The sequence below is a fragment of the Balearica regulorum genome, chromosome 3 (assembly GCF_011004875.1).
Source record: "Balearica regulorum gibbericeps isolate bBalReg1 chromosome 3, bBalReg1.pri, whole genome shotgun sequence".
Classification (NCBI taxonomy): domain Eukaryota; kingdom Metazoa; phylum Chordata; class Aves; order Gruiformes; family Gruidae; genus Balearica; species Balearica regulorum.
This window is the reverse complement of record NC_046186.1, coordinates 73,114,257-73,138,625: the sequence shown is the minus strand read 5'-3', so window position 1 is coordinate 73,138,625 and position 24,369 is coordinate 73,114,257. Positions and strand designations below refer to the sequence as shown.

At 40.3% G+C, this 24,369-nt stretch overlaps 1 protein-coding gene across 8 annotated transcripts in view; it reads left to right on the top strand.

Moving 5' to 3' along the window:
• Positions 1-1,650: 1,650 nt before the first annotated feature.
• The window catches only part of STXBP5 (syntaxin binding protein 5), a 112,304-nt gene continuing 89,585 nt past the window's right edge, over positions 1,651-24,369 (top strand). For 7 of the 8 annotated variants that reach the window (XM_075748458.1, XM_075748456.1, XM_075748454.1 and 4 more), the window contains exons 1-2: positions 1,651-2,447; positions 4,298-4,395. In XM_075748458.1, coding sequence (XP_075604573.1) covers positions 2,295-2,447; positions 4,298-4,395 — 251 coding nt within the window. In that variant the 5' untranslated portion in view covers positions 1,651-2,294. The remainder of the gene's footprint in view (positions 2,448-4,297; positions 4,396-24,369) is intronic. The other variant, XM_075748455.1, reaches the window with a different exon arrangement.

Sequence of the window (24,369 nt, the reverse complement as noted above, 5' to 3'; positions counted from 1 at the left end):
GCTCTTTAAGTTCATGACTCAGTCACTTTGTAAGAATAGGTAAACTGTCTTGGTTTCTTTCAAATGATTATACATCATACACCTGCTGGTAACAGGGCTGTATATTGACATACAAGTCTAAGAAGAGTTTGTGGAATTTTTACTTTTGAGGTTATGGTGATGGCTGCATCGTAACTATTTTGTTGCATTCTGGTTACGCTTATCCTTCTGTGCACTATTACATTTACTGTGCTAATAAAGCGTGCCTGGCTATTAGGATGGAAACATCACTTAAAAGGACCATTTTACTGTGTGGGAGCCTTTTATTGCTAAGGCATTCACGCTATAGCTAGGAGATGTGAGCTGATGTCTTGAATCACATCTACAAGTTTTCCCTCCAAAACCGATGACTGATCTTTCAGTTCATTTTAGTTGAAGAAAGTTCAAGAAAGAGTCACAAATGATCACTACCTTCAGCAATATAACAACTGAGACAAGAGTAATATCTATTACCTGACCACTGACTAGATAATCCAAAAACGCAATATAGTGCTAAAAGAAACATAAAAGCGGAATACAGAATACTGTACAACAGCGGTTAGCAGAAAGGAACGTTTAACTCGCTGCCACCTGCTTGAATCGGTTTTGCTGCCGTAAGAATGAACGGAGGCACCTTCGTAACCCCAGCGGCTCGCCCTGCAACGCCAGGGCTGCCAGTGACTTCGGACGGCGCTGGGAGCTACCTCCGCGGTAGCCCTCGGTCCAGCCGGTTTTGGCGACGCACAGTAACGCTGCCGGGCCGGGGCCGCCCCACCTGCGCAGCTCTCACCAGCACGGTGGTTAGGGTGAGGGGGTACGGGGGGATCGCACCCCTCCGTTAACCGTGACTGCCGTTAGAAAAGCTCCTCTCGCCTCGCACCCAGCCCCGCCGCTGCTCCCCGCTGCCCCGGCGGGTGCCGCCGGCCCCACCGCCGCACCGTGAGGCAGCGCCACACGGAAACCGCCGGCCCTGGCTGACAGCCGCCACGACGTCCGGGCCGCCGCCGCGGGATGAAGCGCAGCCTTTCCCCTCCCCAACACACCCGCAGCCGCTGAGGGGATTTTCCGCGTGTAACCACGCGCGAAGCACGGCTTTCGCCTCGGCAGGCCGGCTCACCGGGAGCCTCCGTGCGCCTCCAGCGCCGCGCCAGCGGCAGAGACGGCTCTGCCCACGGCAGCCTCCGGCCGCCGCTGCCGCCACCACCTGTTACCTGCTCCCGCCTCCGTCTGGCCGGAAGCCAACACCCAGCTCACGCCCGGTGCGGTGCTCTCGTCGCCACGCCGCGCCCTGCTCGCCCGCCGCCGCACCCCACCCGCAACCCCCCGCACCCCTCAGGCCGCCCCGGCCCCCGCGCGGTACCCCGGGGGGGTGGGGGGGGGGGAGCGAGCACCACCACATCCGGGTGCCGGTGCTCTTAGCGCGCATGCGCGGCCGCTCCGCCGCTGCAAGCAGGGTGCCGCGGTAGTTGTCGTCGTCGTCGCCGCTCCTCCTCCCCGGGGCGCTGCGCTTCCGCGTTGTCAGGCAAGGGGGAGCGACCGTGAGGCGGGGGAGGCGCCCTCCGCGGCGGCAGGAGGAGGAGGATGGTTGTGGGGGCGGGCAGCAGCAGCAGCCGCTGGCAGCAGCCGGGAGAAGCCCCGCTGGTGACTGGCTGGCGGCACACGCAGCTCTGAGGAGGCGGAGGGTGCCTGAGCCCAGCCGCGGGGCGGGCGCCTGCGAAGGGGGGAGAGACTGCGGCGGCGGGAGGGGACCGGCACACACACGCACGCACACAGAGACGGATGACAGCGGCGGCCGCGGCCGCCACGATGTGAGGCGGGCTGCGCAGGGGGACGCGGAGGTTCCGCGGAGAAGAGAGGGAGCCCGCACACCCCCGGCAGCGGGAGGGGCGGCCGGGGCGGGGCCGGCCGGGCCCGGGGTGAGCCGTGTGCCCCGGCGGGTAGGGCGCGGGGTGCGGAGCGGTCGCGGGCGGCGCGTCTGGGACCGGCGGCGTCGGTGCTGGTGCGCTGACCCGCTCGTGTTTGCTTGGCTCCAGTCTCCGAGCCCGATGAGGAGCGCCCCTGCGCTGCCGGACTGACGCCTCGCCGCCCTCCCCGCGAACGAGGAGGAGCGCTGCTCTGTGGCGGAGAGCGCGGCGCCCCTGATCGCGGGCCGCCCCTGCACCGCCCTCCCCGGCGGGGGCTCGTCTGCCGCCTGCGGGGCGGGCGGCGCGGCGGCGGCGGTGACAGCGCGGCGGCGAGGCCGGGGGGAGCGGGGAGCGCCGCCGCCGCCGAAGACCATGAGGAAATTTAACATCAGGAAGGTGCTGGACGGCCTGACGGCGGTCTCCGCCGCCGCCTCGGCGTCGTCCGCTGCGCAGCAGCAGCAGGCGGGGAACCGGGAGACCGAAATTCAGGAGACGCTCCAGTCCGAGCACTTCCAGCTCTGCAAGGTGAATGAGTGTTGCAGCCCCGAGCCGGCTGGCGGCCGGGGAAGGGGGCGCAGCGCCGCGACGGGCTCTGCGGGCTTTGCCTCTCGGTACCGACTTCGCCGAGCCTGCCCGTCGCTCCTGTTTACTTGTTTGGATTTCTTATTCTTTTTTTTTTTTTCTTTTTTCTTTTTTTTTTTTTTTTGCGGGGAAGGGGGGGGAGGAGGATGCGGGGAGAGAAGGGAAGGAAGCGGTGGGTGTAGCTGTACGGGTCTTGTTGGATTTCCGTAGTCATCTTTCCTGGAGAGTTTCAGGGTTTGTCGTCGTCTAGGCGCTTTCATGTGTGTAATATTGACCGTGTTCACGCAGGCTTCGCAGAAGGCTAGAAGGAGTGGGATGGATGAGGGAAGGAGCGATACCTAGCTGTAGTGCAGATCTGATTATCGCGGCATTTGAGTAGAAGCCTCTGCTAATGGGCCCAAAGGACAGGGGATCTGTCGCTCTGCATTATTTGGAGATGCATTTATCCTGTTCCATTGCGCCTGAAAAAAGGCTGTAGACATTTGTGGTGGTTTCTCTGCAGCGTGTTGCCAAGTTGCCGATGCTGCTGTTGCAAATGTTCTCCAGAGACAGAGGAAAAGTTCCTGGTTTTTTTTTTTATTTGTTTGTGTGTGATACAATAACTGCAGTTTGTGTCTGCACCCTTCAGAAAATGATGCAGCGAATTAATCCACCAGCTGTACCAAGAGGAATAAAAACTGATTTGAATATCAATACCTGTTTTTATCTTTACAATGCACCCATGGCCTAGCTTGATATGGATGAGCTTGTTTGTGGATTTTCCTCCTTGTTTTATCTAGTGTTGCAGGCATTTCTGCCACTTTTGTGAGTTGTTCATGAAGGACGTGAAAAAGAACAGAGCTGTTAACGGTTAGACTTTAATTGCGAAATACTGAGAGTTGTGGGGTATGCCTGCAACTTCAGTGAAGTAAAAAGAGTATATCAGAAGTTTGCTCTGCATTTGAGGTCCTAAAATAACTTTACTTTCAACTAAAGGTTTTGAAATTAAAAAGCTAGCATTTGTGTGGCTTATTTCTGTTAAACATATGCAACATAAGAGTAGATGACACTTTATTATGTTCTTGAGTCTGATTAATTGCAGCCTGAGAAGTGTAATGGAGTTACTGCTTGGTCAATTACCGAACTAGTCCTGGCTAACCAAAAAGCTAATTGTGCCAATAGCTTCATATTAAGAAAGAATGCCATGGTTGAGGGGTTTTTTTGTTTTGTTTTGTCTATTTTGGGGGCTGTATTTTTCTCTTTGGGGGAAGCAGAGGGTGAGAGATTGATTCTGTGGAGCTTTGGTTGTATTTTTTCTTAATGTTCTGAGACAGGTTGCATTGTCATGTGGGGCCTGTTGGATTGAAATTGAAGTGATTCTCAGAAAAGCAGGTCTAGTAATTGGTAATAGTTTTAATGACAAGTCTGGCTTTGTTGCCAAACTTCCTAGGATTTTAATAGTTTAGTGCCTTTGTTAGAACTGAAAATAAGATTACTCAGAAAAAGAGGTAGATGAAAAAATAAAATGCTGAGTTGATACAGTCTTTGTACAGAAGAAATGTAGGATTCAAATTAAGTTTCAGTAAGTATGTCTGTCACTTGGTGATCAAAGATGAATGAGTAATTATGACAAAATCTTTCATAATTGGTTCATATAAGACAACTGTTTCTCTCAGTCTGTTGTTAAAATGCTCTGTAGTTCCTTTCTTAATTGTGATTAACACTGAATCCTCTTTCCTAACACACAATATTGATTCTGTTTATTTTTGGTCTGCTGCTTGAACCATCATTACTGCGATGCTCTGACTTGTTAGACTGTACGCCATGGTTTCCCCTATCAACCTTCAGCTTTGGCATTTGATCCTGTTCAGAAAATACTGGCCATCGGGACTCAGACCGGAGCACTAAGGCTGTATCCTTTTATATTCTGAAGTGGATTTAGTGTACCTCATGAAAGTGGTGTTTTAATTCAGCTGCTGGAACCATTCAGAAGTCTGGTGGGAACCAGGTATGCGGGAGGGAAGAAAAAAAGCTCTGTTTTCTGTTGGTGGGTGGCCTGGCTGTTCTGGTTGTTCTTTGTGTCAGTTCAAGTTGTGTTAGTGATGTGAAGTATGGCTGCTCAGTCCACGTTATCTCAAGTTAATATATAAGTTTTGTAGAGGGTTACTAGTGTGCTGACAGTTTACAGCAACTGACTGCAGATCTAGAGAGAGACCTGGCATGAGCTCTATTTTGTTGTTCTGTATCCTCTGGGACTGAAAAATTCTGTGCTGCTTGATGGGTTTTTTAGGGTGGGTTGGTTGTTTGGGGTTTTTTTTGAGGGGGAGGTTTAGGTTTTGTTCTTGAGAGAAGCTTTGTAATACTGTAGTTACCTGCTACTGCTTCTGTGTTGCCAAAAGATGGTTTCAAATGGGGACACTAAAGGGTACAGGAATTTATCTCACTAATAGTTTCCAAGTGACTGAGATAAGCAGAATTGATTTGTGGAACAAAGCACCAGTAACCCTGCTTCTTTTTGTTCACTAAAAAGTGAACTACCCATATGTTCTTAGCCATATGGTACCAAAGCCATATGGTACTATCCAAGCCATGTAATAACATATGTGTTTAAATTTTTATTTTTAAAAGATGCCCTGTAGATTCTTTAATCTACAGTGCCATTGCCTGAACCTTACTCTTCAGCAGAAGAGAATGAATTGAATTCTCTGTCCTGAAATTGACTGAACTCTGACCTTTTTGGGCTTAGGCCATCTTGCTAGAAAAAAAGATTTAATCCTCTTTAAACTGTAGGTAAATCTCTTTTTTTTTTTTTTTCTTTGCTGCTTATATTAGTCTGAAAGTAGACCTTTATTTCCCTTTGTAACATCAGTGGTGTGGCCAGCAGGACTAGGGAAGTGATTGTCCCCCTGTACTTGGCACTGGTGAGGTCACACCTCAACTACTGCATTCAGTTTTGGGCCGCTCGCTACAAGGAAGACACTGAGGTGCTGGAGTGTGTCCAAAGAAAAGCAAGGAAGCTGGTGAAGGCTCTGGAGCACAAGTCTTATGAGGAGCAGCTGAGGGAACTGGGGATGTTTAGCTTGGAGAAAAGGAGGCTGAGGGATGACCTTACTGCTCCCTACAACTACCTGAAAGGAGGTTGTAGCCAGGTGGGTGTTGGTCTCTTCTCCCAAGTAACAAGTGATGGCCTCAAGTTGCACCATGGGAGGTTTGGATATGAGGAAAAATTTCTTCACTGAAAGGGTTGTCAAGCACTGGAACAGGCTGCCTAGGGAAGTGGTTGAGTCACCATCCCTGGAGGTATTTGAAAAGAATGTAGATGTGGTGCTTAGGGACATAGTGGTTGGACTTGGCAGTGCTAGGTTAAGTGCTTCGTGATCTTAAAGGTCTTTTCCAACCAAAATGATTCTATGCTCACTACCCTGTCTGTAAGGTTAGTTGCCTTAAGAGGGTTGTCCTCTATGAGTTTAAAAATTAGAACTTCAGTATCTAAGGTTTAAAGAAGCTGAAGTAGCTTGTATGATATCTATTATGAACTCCCAAGATAACTTAATTCAAAGTGTGAGTGGCAGTAATGACCACACAGTGCTTGTAAGGGTACTTTCAAATACAGCATTAACTTCATAAATTTAGGTTTTAAAAAGGTGATAAAGTTGATTTAAATGAAGAATGAAGGGTGAGTGGTGCTGTTAATTACTCTCATATTGGTAGTATAGGTGAGAACACAAAAAGAGGCCTAAAAGTAAGGATTGGGATTGGAGGAAAAGGAGAGATCAAAATACACCTGTTCAGAAGTTACTCACTGGTAATTTTGGGCAACATGATGTTGTAGTTTGGGTAATGATTTGATAAAACCTGTTTACTGGCACTTATCTATGACTACACCTGTGAATTCTTGGAGTGTGAATTGCTTTCTAAGTAATTAAGTGAAGTATTGCAAAATTGTGAAGTTATTGTGAGAGGAAGCAGTAACACTGACAGAAAAACGTATTTCCTAAGGGAAGATGTTTCATGCAAAGGCTGAAACACTTGTGCTCCCCTAATTAGATGAAGATGAATATGCTTCTTGGTAGAACTGGCTAAAAGCCCTGAACCTCAGCTGATAAGTTAGCTCTGTGACCCAACAACACTGCAGAAGTTACATCTCCTGTCATTACTTGCTCTTTGGATTGGAGGATTGCGGGCAGAAGGGATAGACTCAGGCACATTCCCAATGTGAAACCAGCCTCTTGCTTTCTGCCTAGTGAAACCAGTTTGAAAAGCACTGTTTGGGAAGGAGTGAAACTTGCAAGAAGTGCAAGTTTCATTCTATTGCTCCAAGATAAAAACACAACCAAAAAGTGCTTGTTGACCTACAGGATGCTTTACCTGCTAAGGTTTTTATGAAAAATATATGTGCAAGAATTCATTAAGGCGGGAGCCACGTACTCTTTAGAACTGCAAAAGTGTTTTTTAATTGAAATGAGGTGTAGACCAGAAAGACTGAGAGTCAGTGAAGAGATATTCATTGAGAAGTAAATGCTAAAAGTGGGAGAAAAGTCAATCTTCATTTTCTTCTGCATTTGTGTTATGAGAGTATAGAAGTAAAGGAATGATAATGCTTCTTTCATTGCCTACCAGCTGATGGGAGGTGGATATTGGTGTCTTCCTTGCATCTTCAAGTATAGGTGCATCTTGTCAAGCTTTCACTTACTATTGCAAGTAAGTGATCTGAGGAACTGTGAAGCATTTTTTTTTTTTTTAGAAAGGGTCTTAAAATAGTTTTAAATCAAGGAATGAGCTAACCTGTTTTAGATTTCATTAATATGTGAATAAATTAATATTACAGTCCTGGTTGATTTTGGGGAATTTATCAGCTGCTTTATAGAATATGTTCTCTGTATTTGAGCAGTCTGCAATTCAGGTATTTTAACTTCAAAACCATTATTGATTAGAACAGATTAATTTGAGCAGGAATTTTCTTAACCACACTTCCATCTCATCTTTATTCTCTGTAACCACTAGTGAGGGAACAGAGAGAATTTTATACACATATACTAAATGTTGTTTCTAGTATTGATACAGTGACATGTAAGAATAGAACTAAAGGTTTTTCTGAAGAACCAAAAATCTGTGGATACAAATATACTGGAGTTCACAGACTTAGTATCTTTATCAATTAGAGATAAAGACAAAATAACTTCAACACTGCATTGAATTCTCTGAATACATAAAATAATTGTGAAAATGGAAATACTTAAACTATAGGTGGCATGTTTCACTAATTGGATTATAAGTAGAATTACTATTCCGTGAATACTCTTTGTCCCCAGTCCTAGGCTTGATGGGTTAAAATCAGAGGAGAGTGTTGTGGAGTTGGTGACTTAGTGTGCCAGAGGCAGGCCTTTGCTGTTCTATGCCCATAAGCAGCGGTTTGTTCTAGATCTTGCAGTTTTAAGAGGGAGAGAAGTCCATAAAAATATTAGGAGGACACTACTTTTAGTGTAAAACTTAAACCTTATGAGTCACCAAAGTTATGGTTTGGGATTGTTCACTAGCTTAACTTGAGAAGTGTATCCCTTGTATTCCTTTAAAAAAATATAATATTCTATTTCCAGAGTTACTTAGAAATATTTCTAACTCTGATTTAGCTACGAGACTTAAAAGCAAATGTTTCTGAGGCAGACTGATATTGCTCAGGTATTATCCTTAATTAGAGAAGCATTTTGTGCCCTCCATAAAGGAACACTTTGAGCAAGTAAGAACAGAGCCTTTGTTACTCTGTTTTCAGAGGTGAACATCAACTTGGTTCCTTTACTGTGTAGGAAGAAAAGTTACAAAGTGTATATAGCTTACTCCAATACAAACCTTGGAGGGAGGTCAGATTCTGGACCCACTGCTTTTGACTACAGAAGAGCCAGCTAATGTGACCCTTCTCCTTGACATTAGGATCTGTTGAAAATAGTTAAGCTGTTTGATAGTTTTTTGTATTGCAGGGGAAATTGAGTGATGAGGTAGGCACAAGAGCAGAAGCACAGTGCTGAGTGACGTAAAATCTTAAATTTATTTCTTGCATACACCTATGCTCATCTGCTCACACCGTTCCAGTTGTTCCTCTGAGTTTGTGGTGCTGATCAGGGGACACTTGTTCCAGCTGCTTGATGTGTTTGAGTCTTGGCTGGTGGCCTGGCTCTTATGTGTGGGAATTCCACCTCAGGCTCACCCTTTTGCACGCTGCTGGATTTTTGTGGATGTGTTCCCCACAAGGAGCAATTGTGCTTGCTGTGGATTTCAAAGTGCAATGGTCAGCGTAAGCTGCTGGTGGCCTCATTTGTCACTGCAGGCCAATATCTTTGATTTTCTCTGTACTTAAAGGGATTTAGTTGTTGTTATCAGGGTGGCTTTCACCTTTTAATCTCCTATCCCGAATGTGTTAGATATCAAGTAGTTAAAAGTTCATCTATGCTTTACTACTTTCCTGTGTATATCTGAACCATTATAGCAGGACACATAGTCCATAGTCTTTAGGAAGTTTTGTGCATAATTGGCTGTGCTTTGTTTTCTCAGCAGATATCGAAACCTTCTAATGAGTTACAGTTGAGTATATGTACTCAAGGTTTAACTTACCTGAATGGTGTAATTGAGTAGACTTCACCTTGTGAAATCCTGACAGCATTCAGTGTCATAGGTAATAGCCCTGTTTCCATGCTGTTTGTTGTTTTCACTCTTCTGCTTAAAAGTCCCTCTGGAAGTCAAATGTGATCTGAACAGGATAGCATTTAAACTATAAAGAGATTTGGCAAAGGTGAAGCAGACTTTTTCAAGATTTATCTGTCTTTAGGATGTTGCTTCCATAGAACTTTAAATTACTAATTGTACAGGGCTCCGGACTTAATAGTCGGCTGAGCTTTTTTGTTTCCTTTTATAGGAGGTAGAATAAGCTTTGAAGCTAAAGCAAAAAATTGAAGGAATTCTCCTCCTCTTGGTTGTTTAACTGCTCCATCTTAAGTTTCTTCAGTTTTGTGTGCTTTGATTTTGCAATAGCAAAACTAGGACAGCATATCAGATGAGATGCATTTTGATTGTCTGCCAATATGAATGCAATATCTTTATTGGTGCTTCATGCCTTAAAAATACTCATTTGCATCTTGAAGCTCAATTTCTCTCCTGATAGAGGGAATTCTAAAAAGCAAGACCATTTCCACTAGAAATTCTTCAGAATAAAGGGGATACCTGTAGAATAAGTGGTGTGCCTTCCACGCAGACCAAATTTTGCCTAGGACTCTCTATTCCCAAGCAGAAGAGATCATTTTTAATTAAAGTTTGGGTTGTGTTTTTTTTTTATTGCGAACTCAGTTCACAGGAAGGAGAAAAATTAGATTGTTTGTCATTCTGTCATTAAATATCTGAAGATCCCAATCATTCTGAATGTCAGCATCTGTTCATTTCCCCCCATTCTTTTCAGCAGTAAAAGATGACTTTTATGTAAGCAAATGGCTGAAGTCTTAATGTATTTGAGGCATATAGAACTTGCTTTCTGTGACTTCCATTCTCTGGCCTTTGTGAGAAGAACTCATAACTGTTACTCTGCTCAAAATAGCTCAAAGCCTGAATGTGTGGTTCCATGCAGTCAGTTTCTGATGAAATGTTTGTTTCAGCATCTGGATAGTTTTGCTGTAGATGTATACCAAAAAATTCAAGCAATTCAGTGAATTCTGTGAAGCTCTAACAAAATTTCATTTCAAACTTGAGATGTGATTATATCCATTAAAAATACTTTTCCTTTGGATCATTCAGACTATGCAAGGCAGCCTGGCAGTCTGTATTTTTTTCCTTACTGAAAACACTTCTGTTTCTTCTAACACTACCACATCTCTTATCATATCTTCCAGCACTTAGTTCATGTGAGTATCATGAGCTCTCTTACGTCTTTCTTTCAATGAAAAATCCCCATCCTCTAAATGAAGAAAATCAATAGATCTTTTGGTATGCTGAAATGAAATAAAACCAAATTGATGGAATGATGCAACATGTAACTCTTAAATACATGGAATTGCAGCAAGTTAACCTTACACAGGGAAAACTATGACTGAATTCTTCATAATTAGTAGGATGGTGTACATTTTAAATCTATGGTTACACTTATTGGGAGACTTGGTGACACTTCTATCAAAGTAAGGAAACCGAATGGATCTTTGAAGTATTACTGTATGCACTGTAATTCTACTAAGCAACACCTTTTAGTAGTAATTGTTTTTGTTCAAAAATACCTGAAATATAACTGTATTAAATCTCACACTGTAATTTACAAAATTTAACTTTAGAATGAAAGCTTTTCTTTCCTGTAGCTATTTTGCTGACAGAAGCCTAATGAATATAGCCTTGCAGCTTCAAACTTGCTGGGTTATAATGAGCTTGGGGAAGGAAATAACTTTGGAAAGTGTGTGAAGCTGTCAAGGCTGCAGGTGTTGCTGTAGCACTAGCATAGCCTGATTCCTTGTACCTCCTAACTGTTTGTGAAACACTGAGGGGGTATGGATTGTGTGATCTGATGTTAGGGTAAAATGTAACAGGGAATTGGAAAGCTGGGACCTAGCTTAGGCTTTCAGACTTCTGCTACAGTACTCAAAGCACTGGACTCTTAATTCGATGTTTTACTGGATTTGTTCTTTCTCAGTCACTGTGGAAGGGCTTTTAGAATTGAAGTAGCATTATTACTGCGGGAGAAGTGAGCAGTTCAGCAAAGTCATATCTAGAAAGGTAGAAGCAGCTCACAATTTGATATATGATAAGGCTTGAAAGCACAAGTCAAGATTGCAGACCTTTCCTAACAAAACTTCCAAAAATTTTGTAGCTGCATTAGACTTTTTCTAAGTGTCCAGTTCTCTCTTTTTACAAAGGTTTCACAAGGAAAGATAAGCATTCTTACACGTTACCTTTAAGGTGACTAGAAGAGCCCTCACTGACTATTTCTTTATGTTCTTCTTGCTCTTCTGGAACTGTTTTTGTTTCTCAGTGTAATGGAACAGTAAAAACCCACATTATTTCTTAGGGTTCCCATAGCACATCTGGTTATGTAGAAGCTCAGTGAAAAACAAAGTAAAACTTGTAAATGATTATATTCTATATGAAGTTAAACAAAACTGGAGGACGTGGATTTTGGGAACAGTTCACTCCGTCCTTTATCTTAGCTATCTGGTAATGGTTTCACATTTTGAAAAAAATTGAGTGCTTAGCAGTTTTGAGAGAGTTAATTCTGTGGTAGGCCTTTATCTTTAATCTCTTGGTTCTTCTCTTTTCCTCTTGCTAGTCTTGATGTAGCCCATCCTGGAGTGTACCATCAAACTGATCTTTATAATTATTTTTTTAAAAAATGCAGATTCTTAGTTCTGCAAAATATGTCTGCTTAAGTAGATAAGAGTCTACTTCTCCAGAGATCTAATTCTTTTACATGAATTGTATTTATTTGTTTGCTGGCCTGAGGAAGAAGTTTTGCTACTTGTGAACCAAAAACCGCATATGAGAGCACATTGCTTAGCCACTGCTAGTATGCTGTCTTTCAGCAGCTTTCAAATTACCTTATTTTACTGAACTATAAATTTAAATTGTGGTATCATAATTGGTACTTGAATGCTAATCAAGCATAGCCTCTTAGTATTCAACTAGTGATAACTTAAATGACCTTTTTCATGTCAACACTTCTATCCTCGGCACTTGATAATAATACAGCTTACATGTTTATCAAGGGGAACACTAAGTTACTACTTCTGTTGACTTCCAGTGCAAATACAGGTGAAGGTCTAATGACATAATTTAAATGTCTGGCAGTGATATTTGTATCACTGAATTTAGGCAGAGTTTAAAATAATGAAGGTCTTGGAAATAGCTAAAACTAAAATATATTTCATTAGTGAGGACTATAGTAGAGTGGTGTAATACCTTATTTAGTAGACTTCTAAAATGTAGCAATTCTGTCAGCCTCACGAGACTTATATTGAATCCTGATTCATATTGATCTTTACAATGCTTTAATGAAACTATTTTTTTCTATGGCTATCATTTAGCCTTATCTGACACATTGATGTTTAGTTTAAGACTCTCTGCCACAAATGAGAACCGTTTTGTCTTATAGTTAAAATCTCTCTTTAGTGAGAGATTCCAAAACTGCTTTTGTCTGAGATCTGTACAACTTGATGAGTGCTCTGGTCTGTGTACTAGTTGTTTGAACTTAATCACTTCCTGCAAAGAGTTTATTTTGAATCCCTAAGCTTGTCTGGTAACAAATAATTTCTAGTTATTGATAGTGCTTGTATTGAGGCAGTTATATCAATTGCTGAATTAAGATTGATTCTATCAGTAAAATTTTTTTTCATAGAAGTTCAGGAGTAGATCTTCCTTAGTCATTTGTCCACAGTAGTTCTACTCTGCATCAGCGGTTCTGTACTTAAAGAATTTTTCACTTACTTTGAATTTTATCTTAAGTGTCAAGAATAGTGAAAGTAGGTGAAACTTCAAATGTGTCTGCTTGTATAGAAAACAAAGTGCGAGTTTAAATGCTTTGAGGAATACTGGGTTATGCTGATAGAGGTAATTAAAACATGTGAAACTGATATTTTTTTTTTGTAATAATGATGCTTATCTTCTAATACTTGAAAAAGTGCGGTCTGAAGTGTAGCAGTTTGCAAAATCAACTACTTGATCACTCTTCTACAGAGAGAAGTGTATAGCTTGATAGAAATAACTAAAGGCTAGTTTATTCATTTTACTGAATGCTGTGGGATTTCTGTTTCATAAGTGCCTTAAAATAGTAACAAAACTTGGTTTCTGTTTAGGCAAATTGAAGCTTGATTTTCTTCTAAAATTCAGATGGTGATTGCAGTAACCACTGCTTCCATGTCCAGAATAAGTCTTAGCATGTCCCACTTGAACCAGACAGTATTCATAAGAGCAATACTGGTGGAGAGAGGAGGTTAGGTTTTCCATCAAGAAGGCTGTAGACCAAACTCACCCTTGTATAAGGTATTGCCCATGGATTCTCAAAGAACTAATTGTCTCCTTCTATATTCTTGTGAAAAGGCTTCACAGGAGCTGTTTTAACTTTGGAAACCAGATAACTAAGAGGATGCAGATTCAAAGGCCTTGCTTAGGCCTTTGTACTTCTGTTTAGTGAGCTACTTTTGTGTGTGTGTGTGATTTATGCCGTTTCAAGCAGGGGATTGCATTGCCTTGCCTCTTGAAGCTGCTGCCAGGCTTGTACTCTGTATGTGTTCAATTAACATTATTAGCTCTTTGGTTCATGTTAAGATGATATATTTAACACTTTGAGTAGCCTGCTGAAGAGGTAATCCAGCTGGTATCAATGTTTTTGATAACCTCTTCTGTTAAAGGTCCTGCCTCTTTCCCACGTAGTAACACCAACTTGTAGTCAGCAGCAGCAGATGGACAAAAGCAATTTGCATTTTTCCACTTGCTAATTAGGGGAAAAAAGAATAGAATGCTTATTTTTTTGTGATCGCTTAATGTTAAATTGATAGGATTAGTGTGCCTGTATTTTTTTTTTTAGCATATGCTCTATCCAGTCTTACTACCTTGTTAAACAGAGCAGATGTTCATCTTCACAGTTTAAAAACATTCTTGACTGAACTTTGTAGTGTTGATATTAGAAGTACAGTAACCAAGCTTAAGTGATGCTTATTAATATGCAGAATGAGCTGCATAGCAATAACTTTCCTGGCATTCCCTTTTATACGTGTTCCAAACATGTGCAGTGAGATTAGCTTCACAGCCACCTTTAAATGTCAGATAAAAAGGGAAGCCACCAAAAAAAGCCCTCAGTAAACTTCCATTTCAGTGACTAAATGTAATGATTTCTTCCTGGAATGGTGAATATTCCCCTCATTCTTTAAAGTAGTTAGGTGGGAAATATAACGCTGGGGAAAGAAATCCTGGTGAGTTACTAACTTGGAAAAAAAGAGATTAGGCAGCCTAACTCTTTAAAGTACAGTCTTATAAGTAAGGGCTGCTGGCCAAATGAAATAGTATTCACGTAGCAGCCACTCACAAAGAATACTACCACTTTCTTAAACTTGTTTTGTGCTTCTTTATCTTTCAGTTAAAAAAAAACAACATAGGTCCAAAACTTTTTTCAACTACCCACAGTATATGTGGCTGCTTAGGACTTGACTGTTGTAGTTGTTTTCTTTTAGACATTGCCCATGGAAGTGCTGTGTATATAGTCCCAATTATGTTAATAGTCAAATGGGTAGTAAAAAAAGTAAGATAGAATGGCATTTATACATGCTGTGAGGAAGGGGCAGCAGGAGTTAACTTTTATAATGTTGTTTCTGTTCTTGCATAGCAAAGGACAAAAGCTACTTAACTTTTGAACTATGGCAGTTTAAAAGAACTGTGGGTTTTTTGGTTTTTGTTTTATATGAACATTCTGCCAATAACTTCCAGATCAAATAAATGCTGTTCTGAGTTAGGAGGAAAAAAAAAAATATGGGGAGGAGGTGGCATTTCCTGAGTAAACTTTACTGACTTTTGATGATCTGTTCTTTCTGCTGGCAATTCTTAGTGGGAGAAGCCGCACATCAGAAGGTGCTAACAATGAAGTTTGGTTAGAAAATATTTAGGAACTGCAGTTCTGCATTTTAGTGTATCATAACCACAAGCAGTTACAATACTTTGATAGTCTAGTTGTGCATAATAGTGCATTCTGTCATTTCCAGACCAGTTTTTTGGTAACATTTGTGCAGCCTTTTACCTCTTGTAGTTTTCTGTAGACAAACTGACTGAAACTTAGTGAACACATCTCTTTTAATGCAGCAAAGTTACCTGTAATGCATTCAGTGTGGTATTAGTGCTAACAGCTGTAAAGACCCCTGTTACAGCAGTTTGCAAATACAGCTCTACCGAAATAAAAACTTCTGCAGATCTGCAAGTACATAGACATCACAGCTGGTGCACAGCTATAATTGGAGAGCTAAGTTATCAATATTTGAATGCATCAGTATCTGTTTGGTCCTCTACTTTGCAGCAGAAATGACTTGTATTTGCAGCAGACTTTATTTAAAGCTAGCTCTATTTTAATACCAGAGATTACAATTCCAAAGGGGCCCTAAATGTGATAGTGTGTTGCTTAAATGTGAGTATATGGTGATCACTTAAAAAATTGTCTTGATGGGTTTTCTCTGTTACAAAATAGCTAAAAATTAGGCTGTTATTACTCTTGCAGGATAAGGTCATCTGCCTTGGCATAAGCGCTAGAGGTGGTTACTATCACCACCTCCTCTGGCAAATAGGAGCTGCCTGCATTTCATTTCAGTAGACCAAAGTTGTAGAAATCCTTACTATTTTGTTAGGGTTACAGGCTCTTCTCCCTTAAGTGCTCAAAAGTGACCTTAGCTTATCTGTTTCTACTGCACCCTGGCTTGGGCAGAATACTTATTAGCTGTTACCTTAGTGAAACCCTTTTAAATAAGGATAGTTTTTAAAACCAGGAGGAGGGAAGTGTTTGGCTGTTGCCTACCTACAGGCTTTCATAACTCAGTTAAAGTTGGGTTGTTCTTTAGAAATGTAGTCTTCATCTATTTTCAGGATTGGCGTGTGTGTGTGAAATCAATTCCTACTCAGGCTGCAGAAACTTGGGAGACACTACTTCAATTCAAAGAATACTACTTAAATGTTCAATTCATAAGTTTTGTGTATAAATTCATTTGTCTGAATTCAAACTGATATTTACTTGAGATATGTATATTTAGAAACATTTATTTAATGTACTATATTACATGCAATATATATGATATATTAAAGAAAAATAGGATTGGCTTAAACTAGGTCTTTGAGACATAAAGATCACAGCAGTCAAAGCACAGAGCTTCAAATAGTGGATATTTATTTTCTCTGAACCAACTACTGAAACATGGCTTTTTAATTTGATTTTACCAAATCTGCCCCTCAAGTTGGAAGAGCATGGTGTACAAAAAAATCACAACTTTGCTGTCATGGAACAATAGTGTGTCTGTATTTTTAGTTCTGTGTTTTCCTGGTTTCTGCATTTTAAGTGGCATTGATTTAGAGGAGGGAAACTAGAATTATTGAGACTGGAGTGGCTGCCTTACAAGAGCATTAGCAATGCTTGGTCTCCTTGGTTTAGAGAGGAGGAGAAGGGGTAAATATGATCAAGGGTTGTGAAATCAGGAGGATATTGGTTAAAATGCATGCTGAGCTGTCATTTAGCAAATTTGCAGTGCAAAAACTAGAGGGCATTCACTAAAGTACTATTAGACTGATTTAAGATATGAAAAGCAATTTTTAGTTTGAGTAGTGTAATTCTAGAATTTGTGGGTGAGGGAGATGGTGTTGGCAGGCCATACTGGTGCATTTGGGAGGGGAATGGTCAAACTTGCAGACAATGCCTCTGTAAGCAAATGCTAAAGGGACTAGACTGGGATTTGTCCTCTGACATAATTAATCCACCAAGAGTGTTTGATTCGGGAGTGGAAGGGAAATAGGCTGCAAAAAGGGGCCAGGCTTGTGTCCTTTCCTTAAATAACCTTGTTTGCTGCTGTAGGAGACAGTGCTGGTCTGTATGGACCTCTGGCTGGAGTCAGTATGGTGCCTCCTGTGCTCTTTGTCTGACTCCTGTGAGAGGAAAGAATTTCCTAGCTATGAAGCTGTTCAGCAGTATAGTTGCACAAACTTCTTCATTTCAACTCTGTACTTCACAATGTAAAATTTTCTAAGCTTCTATGGTTTCTTAGCAAGGAAATACTCTTTGCTGCTTAAGCAAAATTTATCAGATGCCTGAACAGTTGATGAAACAATTTCTATGTTATGGTAAAAGATAAAATGCCAGGAGTGTTGGTGTGGTGTAATGGTGAGTTTTAATGTCAAGGAAGCTGGCGTGAAAACTCAAGTGTGGTAATCACATTGTGGTCTGATAATGTTCTCTGCCTTCACTTTTTTTGTCTGCAGCTGAGGTTACTGTTGCAATTAGAACAGTGTGCTGGGCAAGTTCAGGAAACAATGGTCTTGAGTAAGTTTTAAAGGGAAAAAACTACTTTGTGCCATTTTTCAAATGTCATAGTGTGCTATTACAGTAGTTGTATCCAATTTGACAAAGATGATTTTACTAACGCTTGCTGTTCTATCTAGAGCAATGGAGTGGCATTTTTAGGAATATGAACTTGCTGTAGGAAAGGTCATTCAAAGAGACTGTTATTCCAAAATAGTCCCGGAACTACATTTAGGGTCAAACTTAAAATTAGCAGATTTCAGTTGCAAAGCAGTTAAAATACTGAAAAGCATGGTTTGAAAACTTTGTTCACATAGTTTGTCCTACATTCCCCCCCACACACACACACCCCAAAGTAGAGAATCCCCTCATTAAAAAAACCCCTGTATTCTGAAACTTCTCATTGTCTGCTGTAGTACATTAAAAACATATAACTGTAAATTATACAAATGTACTTAATTTGAGGGGAGCTCACTTCTGATGAAATTAAATGCAGCTGGGGATATTTGTTGTTAGTGTTGTCTTAGTGTATTAATAGAGAATATTTAAAGATGATCAGTGTAAATGCATTCTGTATGAGTGATACTGAATAACTATAAATATATTTTCAGCTCCTAATAATCACTCTTTAAAATATTTAGTAGTCTAAAGTATCTTAGTAGTTCAGTGCTGGTCACAGCTATTATTTGGTAGTTAGTTCTGTAGTATTCGGCATGCTATTTTTGTTGATTTTGACTAGAATGCATGTGTCTGTCGTGGTGGTCTTAAGTAAAACAGATTTCATCATGGGTTTGTACAACAGGCTGCTAGTTTTCCTTTTTTCACTTGTATTTGAGGAGATTATTTGAAGAGATCGTTCCTCTTAGAATTGCTATTTTGAATTACTGGAAATTATTGAAACAATCTCTGCCTGTCTTTAAAACCTAATTTGTCTGTCTTTATCTTAAATATGTGATTTTCAATGTCTGTAGGTGACTGATTTATTTTTATCACTAAATGAGTCTTCAAAAATACTATTTCGCAGGTTTTGGGTGTGCTTTAGTACAGTGCTGCTTCTGGTAGAGTTAATTGTAGCTCTTTTTGTTAATAGTTTCCAAAAATGTATCCATTGTGGAAGAGGCCATCCTGGGTGGTCTGGGGCTAGTGATTTAACTCTTTCCTCTTTCTCCTCTGCTTCAAGAGAATCGAGTTCGTGTATGTATGCGGCTTGCGAGGAGGGATGAGGCTTGATGCTGTTGAAATGTTCCTTTGCCTTGACTGTGCAGCCTTGTTACCGCACAGAGCGTTTGAAAACCGCCTGTTCTCTGCAGACCTGCCACGTTAGAGTTGGGCATGCTCAGACCAGTGTGGCAATTTGTAGGTGATTCTTGATTAAACAGCCTACTTTAGCCTTTCCTGGAGGATGAAGATGGGAATTGGGAGATTCATGGGGAAAAATGAGTAGTAATCAGACTTAGGTTGCAGTGCTAGCATATCAATTGGGATTTTTTTGTAGTCCTTTGCTGCAAAAGTTGGGATGCTTTGCAAGCAAAACACTTCCAGACTTGTAATGCTTCAAAGAATTAAAGTGGATCTGCATGCAGTTGGCCAGTAAAAATTATCTTTTTGTAAGGGAAAATACACTTAGCTTTTTCTTTTAATACATATGTGACTTGAATTTCACTCGGGTGGAATTCTTTTCAGGAAGAGCATTAGACTTCCTGATGGTCATGGGTTTTTTTTTTTTTAATTCACACAGAGCTACTGACCACTGTAAATATATAATGGGATTATTTGTTCCTGTTTAAGATTGCCATTCTGCTATGCTAACATTTGAAGGAAGAAATAAATTTTGAATGGTACCTCGTAAAGATGGTACTATATATTATCTTCAAACTTTTCTAGGCAAATCTTGGAAACAATAGTTTTCCCCCATGTTTTTGTTATTTTTTTTCTTTTGAGTAAATGTTTAAGAACATCACAGGTAACTTAATGTGACAGATACTGACTTAAATGCTTACTGCTCTAGATGATATCTGAGCCCCCTGTGTTTTTTACTTCTCATGGTGCAGAGCATATGTAAAACATGTCGCAACTTGTAGTGAGTTGCGGCAGCTGTTTTGGAGTTACATTGCTGGCTTCCTCTTGCATTTTTTTTTGATGGCAGGTGTTGCAGAAGTGAACTTTCAAAACAAATTAACTTCATTTTGATGAGTAGAAAAAGCTGTCTGACACTCAAAACATTACAACAAATTTTTTAATCAAAACATTTTAGGCAGTGAGTTACACTGTATCAATGCAGGTTCTCTTGACTCAAAGCGGGTCTGAACTGAGTAGGCTACAATGTCACATTAAAATTAATGATCTGTATTTGCTACTTAGAAACCATCTTGAGGCTGGATGAAGGGTCCTGTTCCAGACAATGTTTTTCTTTAGTCTGAGCCCCTGGATATTTTCATGTTATGGCGTTTCTGAAGTGCTGTTTTCCACAGCTGGAAATTTCCCTAGGGAATGTGGGAAACCCTGTCCATTTGACATCTGCAACTTCAAGTTTTGACACTAAAACACAAGTAAAGCTCTGGACTGTGGTGATTCATAGTCTACCTCAAACAGTGAGTGATTGTTTTTAATGTCTTTTTAAATTTTATTTGTGGGAATAGTACTGTGATTAGTGATGCTAGAAATTGGTATATGATTGCTAGGTTTTAAAATACTTTTGTCTTAGCAGCAGTCATTTTACACTTTTGGAGTGGGTCTCATGTAAAGTTGCTGAGGATCCCAGTGGTAACCAAATTGCTTAAAAAAAGTCCAAACTTCCTTAGCTTTGTACTTGTAACAACTTTCTTTTTGAAGGTAACAATTTTTGGAGGAATCTGGCTGTATTTCTCCAAGTGCATCTTTGTGCAGACTTGCTCTGTACCTTGCTGCCTTTTTACCACTTAAAAAAAAAAAAAAAAAGCGGAGGAACAGTGAAAATGTGAATGTCTGCTCTTGGCATTTGGGGAGCAGGACGGTAGTGAAGGAGACAGCAGTACCCTGTGTGGAAAGGAAAACCTCTGCTCTGTTTCTGCAGCCTTTCCTTGACTATGCAGCAAGTGTAGACAAATACTCGGCTTTCTTTACCCCCCTAACCCTTTCCTTGCTCCTAACAAATCAGAAGTCAAATTATTAAATTTCAGTGTATGTATCTTTTTAGACAATCTCATTCTTACAGAAATTTCTTGCTAGAAATTTCAGTTAAGATACAGGACTGTGAAGGAACCTTGGAATTACTGAGTAGCATTAACAGGTATAGCTCTACATCTCTGAAGGGCTCAAAACGGCAATTTGCCATACAAAACACTTCCTTCAGGCCATCACATGAAGACAATGGGGTTTTCCTTTCCCTTGGAACTAGAAAAGTTTCAGTTATAGGAAGTGGGTTGTAATATATGTATATTCATTATTTTGGATACTTTTATCTGGAGGAAAGAAACAGACATTTTCTGTGAAACCTGCTATCATATGGCTCTGTCTTGTAGTGGTGTAACTTTTGAAATGTATCCTGTGACTGAAGCATTTTATACAGAGCCTCTATTTTAGGATGTTGAGGTAATGTTGCCACCTTTCTCCTTTTCATGAGATAGGGGCCTGATTTGGGTTTCTCCCTTCTCAGCTTCCTATTTTCATAAAACTTACAGCAAAGTATTATCTGCAAGACTCTTTCCTTCTGTCATAGTTGATCAAAATAGCTCTTCGGCCTCAGAGATTACTAGCAGATGACAAACGAGTAAAACATTCTTGCAAAAGCAGGGCAGATGAGCACTGCCTGAAGTATCAGACGTTACTTGGAATCTGACAGGAACTGGAAATACACAAGGCTAAAATAAGCAGATTCTCTAAAGTATCAAAAAAAAAAATCTCACTGAGGCTAGATTTTTGCAAGGTAATAACTTACTTCCATATGGTAGTTAAAGTGCCTGCTAGAAAAACTGCAAGAAAGATGCATAGGAGAACTACTTTGGACTGTGCTTTTGTGTTGATCTATTTTCCATCCTTTCGCAGTCTTAAACTGGGCTGTGGGTACTTGAAAATCTCATAACACGGTCTGAATTATCCCCTTCCCTATGCTAATAAGCTATTTGTTTCTGACATCTGCAGGCTGGATAAAACAGTAGCTCTGTGTTTATAGTCTCATGGGAGCTCTTTAGCACTGTCGAGTGGTACACTTGGGGCCAAAGAAAGGACTCGTCTGAAGTCCTCAAGTACACTGAGAAAGAGCAAAATACGGGATCTAAGGTGGCATCTGCAACAAGGCTGCATAAGTGAAAAATCTGCTATACCTGCATCACTACATTAATAAAGCTCCTAGTGAAGAACTAAACTTTCTCCAAAAGAATGTTTGCAAGAGGGAGTTATTTCCATCACTGATACAAGGCAAAATGGTGTGGGAAGCAGAAGGGTGGATTTAAGTCTCATTAACAAGTTAAGTGTTTGAAGGATTGTGTCCAAAGGGAGAAGCTAATATCAGCACTGAGAGAAAGACCACAGCAAAATCTGGTGGAGAAATTCATGTGTGTGACCAACTTTAAATTTAAACTTAAGACCACCTCATTCAAATCTACCAGTGCTCTGATAATGTGTTTTAGTTTCATCTGCTTTAGTCACCTGCTTTTTAATGCCTTCTTTCTCAAAGCAAGTGAAATAAAAGTGGATATATGAAGAATGATGAATTGAATAGCAATGGTGAAGGATGGGGCAAAACCTGGTTTGGAGTAAGAGCAGAGTTAAAAGGAATTAATAGTTAATTTGTGAAATAAGACATTGGTGCCAAAAGGAAAGGTGATGTGAGAATAACAATTTCTGTAAAAGGAGAGAAATATTAACTGAGTGGTAGCAGAGATTCAGAGGTGGGAGGAGGGAACAGTGTAGTTTAAGTTGTAATAGTACCTGTGATCTTATTCTATATAACCCCAAAATGATGTAAAGGATTAGCGAGAAACAAGTGAAATTGATTCAGCAGACTAGACTCGCTACTACTGTTTGTAGGGAGGGGATTGAAGAATGGGCTTGTATTTGAACAAAATTGAGATGGAGTGACTAGTGATTACAGTTAGTGTCTTCTGTCATCAATATCCAGTAGTCAGTGACTTAAAAATAACTGAAGAGGATTTGTTTGGAAGGCAAGAGTTCAGGGAAGTATTTTAGATCATGCTGTGTGAATGAAGAGAGACTTCTGGACCCAGCAAAGAATTGCTTTGCAGTCAGAAATCAGTGTTGATGGACCATAATTGTTGGGGGAAGGTTTGGCTCTGTTCTTTCAAAATGTTAAATTGTCCTTCTTATTAGAATATATCCATGGTTCTTTATGCTTTCCTAAGTTAAACTAAATAGGTATATAAATTCACTTAACATCTAGTTTAGAACATTATATTTGTTAATGCTGCTGTTGGCAATGTCTGTGCAAAATATTTGGACACTGGGAAGAGACATTCTTACTTCAAGTATTCTTCAGTTCTAGGAGCATAGAATGGCCTTGTCTTTAGTCTTGGCCAAGAAGCTATGGACATAAGAGGAAAAGCCTCATTAATTATTAATATTGTGATATAGTATGTGCTGCCAAAGGGATGGATGAGGTAGGATATATGTAATAACATGTTAAAATTTGACACTAAAATTAAGCTGGTTTAAATAGATGCAGATGAGCAGGACTTGGAAGCATGCAACAGAATACAAAGGTTTTGCCTCTGAATTTCGATTTCAAAATATATAATTATTTTCTGGGTGTAATTTTCTGTATATAGTCTTTGGAAAAACTTTAGTGAGTTAGTGGTTACCACCCATTTCACTGCATCTTGTGTAGTCAGAGGAACCATTATGCAGATGTATTTGTAGCATTTTCCTGCTTGCCCCTTGTGTTCTACCATTCTCCTTCCCTTCCATCCCACCCAAAAAAGTACCAGATTAGTCATCTTTTTTGCATTGTTAGTGCTGAAATGCAGCTTTTAGACTAGTAGAACCTGGATCAGAAAACAAAGTGAGTAAAATCAAAGAAAGCCTGTAGCCTTGTTAGTCTTCTGAAAATACTATGTTGTCTAGTCTAAATTGATGTTTTTACCTTTTCATTTAAAAGCATGCTTTGCTATCTGTTAATTGTGCGTATAGAAACTTACAATTAAAAACAATTTTGTTTCTTGTTTGATTTTAAATCACAGATTTTTGATCCTGTTTGCATCTGTACTAAATTTACATCTTGTTCTAATGAGTGATTGCCTCTCACTGACAGCTATGTGAAAACTCTACCAAATACAGTCTTTACAGAAAACTTGCTGGGACTTTTTATGGCTGTTTGAGAAATACTATATTCATGCATATTCATGTAAGCAACTTGGAAGTTTAAGATGTACTTTGACTCCTAGCTATTATCGTCGTTAGAAAATGAATTCAATACAAATGCTCACTATCCATTCCCTATCAGTTTCTATGCAAACTAGTTCAATAATTGTTTAATTTTAAAGTGTGTAACTCATACTAATTTAAGCAAAAAAGTGGTTTTGAGCTTAAAATTGCTGCCTACAGAAACTAGTTAATGAACTTTAACTGACGTCTATGTACTTCAGTATTTTTTTTAAAACAGAGCTCCTTTTTCACCCTACCAATCTAAGATTTTTTTTTAAGTTAACATTGAATCAGTTGGCTTCTGGTGTTTAAAGGAGCTGAACATTGCTTTATAAACAAACTGAATACTTGGGGAAGTTGATATTCATTTGTGCAGGAACTAATGTTATTGGTAGCTGTTTTGGAAGTTGAGAAGTAGTAGTTTGCTGTAACCTGTTAAGCTCATATAGTGTTTGTAATAAGATCTTAACATTAACTGGTTAAATACCATACCTGTTGTTGCCCTTTCTGCCCAACAGAAAAAGGACAAAG